The sequence below is a fragment of the Oncorhynchus mykiss genome, chromosome 3 (assembly GCF_057628025.1).
Source record: "Oncorhynchus mykiss isolate SJ-2025 chromosome 3, ASM5762802v1, whole genome shotgun sequence".
Lineage (NCBI taxonomy): Eukaryota > Metazoa > Chordata > Actinopteri > Salmoniformes > Salmonidae > Oncorhynchus > Oncorhynchus mykiss.
The window spans coordinates 6,592,447-6,595,000 of record NC_143024.1 but is presented as its reverse complement, the minus strand read 5'-3'; the positions used below and the strand labels follow the sequence as shown (position 1 = coordinate 6,595,000).

At 49.9% G+C, this 2,554-nt stretch overlaps 1 protein-coding gene across 4 annotated transcripts in view; it reads left to right on the top strand.

Annotated features, from left to right (window-relative positions):
* LOC149984286 (oxysterol-binding protein-related protein 10-like) overlaps positions 1 to 2,091 on the top strand; it is a 113,128-nt gene extending 111,037 nt beyond the window's left edge. For all 4 annotated transcript variants that reach the window (XM_090219737.1, XM_090219745.1, XM_090219749.1 and 1 more), the window contains 2 exons: positions 1 to 72; positions 520 to 2,091. The exon at positions 1 to 72 is cut by the window's left edge and continues 82 nt beyond it. In XM_090219737.1, coding sequence (XP_090075863.1) covers positions 1 to 72; positions 520 to 564 — 117 coding nt within the window. In that variant the 3' untranslated portion in view covers positions 565 to 2,091. The remainder of the gene's footprint in view (positions 73 to 519) is intronic.
* Positions 2,092 to 2,554: the final 463 nt, after the last annotated feature.

Sequence of the window (2,554 nt, the reverse complement as noted above, 5' to 3'; positions counted from 1 at the left end):
AGGCAGAGAGCAGAGGGCCGACAGAGAGCTGCCTCCAACACACCCTGGACACCCAAGTACTTCATCAAGGAGGTGAGGAACTAGGACCTGAGCGGTTCACTTTGACCTCTGACATTACCTCAAACTTTGAGTCAGCTTCCCTGGTGTTGTCTTTAATGTCTGTTCACAATCAAAATGATTTTTAAAAAGACACTAGTAAACATGTTTCCCTTTGCTCTCTCTTGCTCTCTCTCTCTCGTTCTCTCTCTCTCGCTCTCTGTCTGTCTCTCACTCTCTCTCTCTCGTTCTCTCTCTCTCTCTCTCTCTCGTTCTCTCTCTCGCTCTCTCTCTCTCGTTCTCTCTCTCTCAAACGCTCTCTCTCGCTCGCTCTCTGTCTCTCTCACTCTCTCTCTCTCTCTCGCTCGCTCTCTGTCCCTCTCTCTCTCTCTCTGTCTCTCTCACTCTCTCTCTCTCTCTCTCTGTCTCTCTCTGCCTCTCTCTCTCTCTCTCTCTCTCTCTGTCTCTCTCTCTTTCTCTCAGGGCGAGGGCTGGGTGTATCACAACCCCTTGTGGAAGACCCACTGACGAGGGGAGGGGCCTCGGGGGGGAGGGGCAACGTGCCAGCTACCAATCACAGCACAGCGAGCGGCCCGCTGGTGGTCATGGCAACACACAGGGGACCAGCTAGCCGGGCCGCTAGAGAACAGAGGAAATACACAAGGGGCCTGTGTTCCAAATGGAACCCTATTCTCTATATAGCGGACAACTGCAGAAAGAGTGCACTACATAGGGAATAGGGTGCTAATTTCAGATTTGCCCAACGGATTGTCTTGAATGAGGAGCTTGTGTCTCAGTCATTCAATAAGAATGAGAGGTGCCAAAGACTCTCAGAGGGACAGGAACTACAGTCAAGACAGCAAAAAAGCTCACTGAGTGTCCTGTCAGAAGCTGACCTGCTACCACACGATACAGGAAACTCGGCGGCCATTTTGGAGACGGACCCGGGTCGAACCAGGAAGAGGTTGGTTAGGGACGGAAGATGAGCGTGATCGTTGGTGGTCAAAGATAGCTGAACAATTATGTAGCTTTTTTTTATAGACAGTAGAATCTAAATACCCGAAGAATATATTATATTCACATGCTTCTTCCTTCACTTTTAATTGGTTTGCACAGGTACTGTAGCTGTCTCCACTGTTATTACCCAGTAGGCCACAGGAGGGGTTGTCCTTCCAGCTGTCTCCACTGTTATTACCCAGTAGGCCACAGGAGGGGTTGTCTTTCCAGCTGTCCCCACTGTTATTACCCAGTAGGCCACAGGAGGGGTTGACCTTCCAGCTGTCTCCACTGTTATTACCCAGTAGGCCACAGGAGGGGTTGTCCTTCCAGCTGTCTCCACTGTTATTACCCAGTAGGCCACAGGAGGGGTTGTCCTTCCAGCTGTCTCCACTGTCATTACCCAGTAGGCCACAGGAGGGGTTGTCTTTCCAGCTGTCTCCACTGTTATTACCCAGTAGGCCACAGGAGGGGTTGTCCTTCCAGCTGTCTCCACTGTTATTACCCAGTAGGCCACAGGAGGGGTTGTCCTTCCAGCTGTCTCCACTGTTATTACCCAGTAGGCCACAGGAGGGGTTGTCCTTCCAGCTGTCTCCACTGTTATTACCCAGTAGGCCACAGGAGGGGTTGTCCTTCCAGCTGCCTCCACTGTTATTACCCAGTAGGCCACAGGAGGGGTTGTCCTTCCAGCTGTCTCTACTGTTATTACCCAGTAGGCCACAGGAGGGGTTGTCCTTCCAGCTGTCTCCACTGTTATTACCCAGTAGGCCACAGGAGGGGTTGTCCTTCCAGCTGTCTCCACTGTTATTACCCAGTAGGCCACAGGAGGGGTTGTCTTTCCAGCTGTCTCCACTGTTATTACCCAGTAGGCCACAGGAGGGGTTGTCCTTCCAGCTGTCTCCACTGTTATTACCCAGTAGGCCACAGGAGGGGTTGTCCTTCCAGCTGTCTCCACTGTTATTACCCAGTAGGCCACAGGAGGGGTTGTCCTTCCAGCTGTATGATGTATGTAAGATCCAAGGATCTATGATTTGTCCATAATTAACACTCAACACCAAACACACTGTTTAGTGAGTCTTCCTTCAGCCCTTCTGTTCTATGATGTACAATATATACATACCGGTTATGTATGTTTGTCACACTTGACTTGGACACTGTTCATAACACAATGGCCCAGTATAGAGAACAGCGTTTCCTCCAGCCCCTTCCAATAGCCCACAATGGAGAAATGTAATCAGAGGTGAACACTGCTACAATGTCAAAGTCAAAGCCATTTCTTCAACCCACACCAGCAATCTTCAGTATTCATACACTAACGTTGGAATGATTGGAACCAGGAAGTAGCCCGGTGCTCCAGTCTGTTTGCCTTTTTATATGGCCGAACCTTGAAGAGCTCTTTATAGGGCCAAACCTTGAAGAGATCTTTATATGGCCGAACCTTGAAGAGATCTTTATAGAGTCTAATTTATGGTGTACTGATTGGAACTAGGAAGTAGCCCGGTGCTCCAGTCTGTTTGTCCTT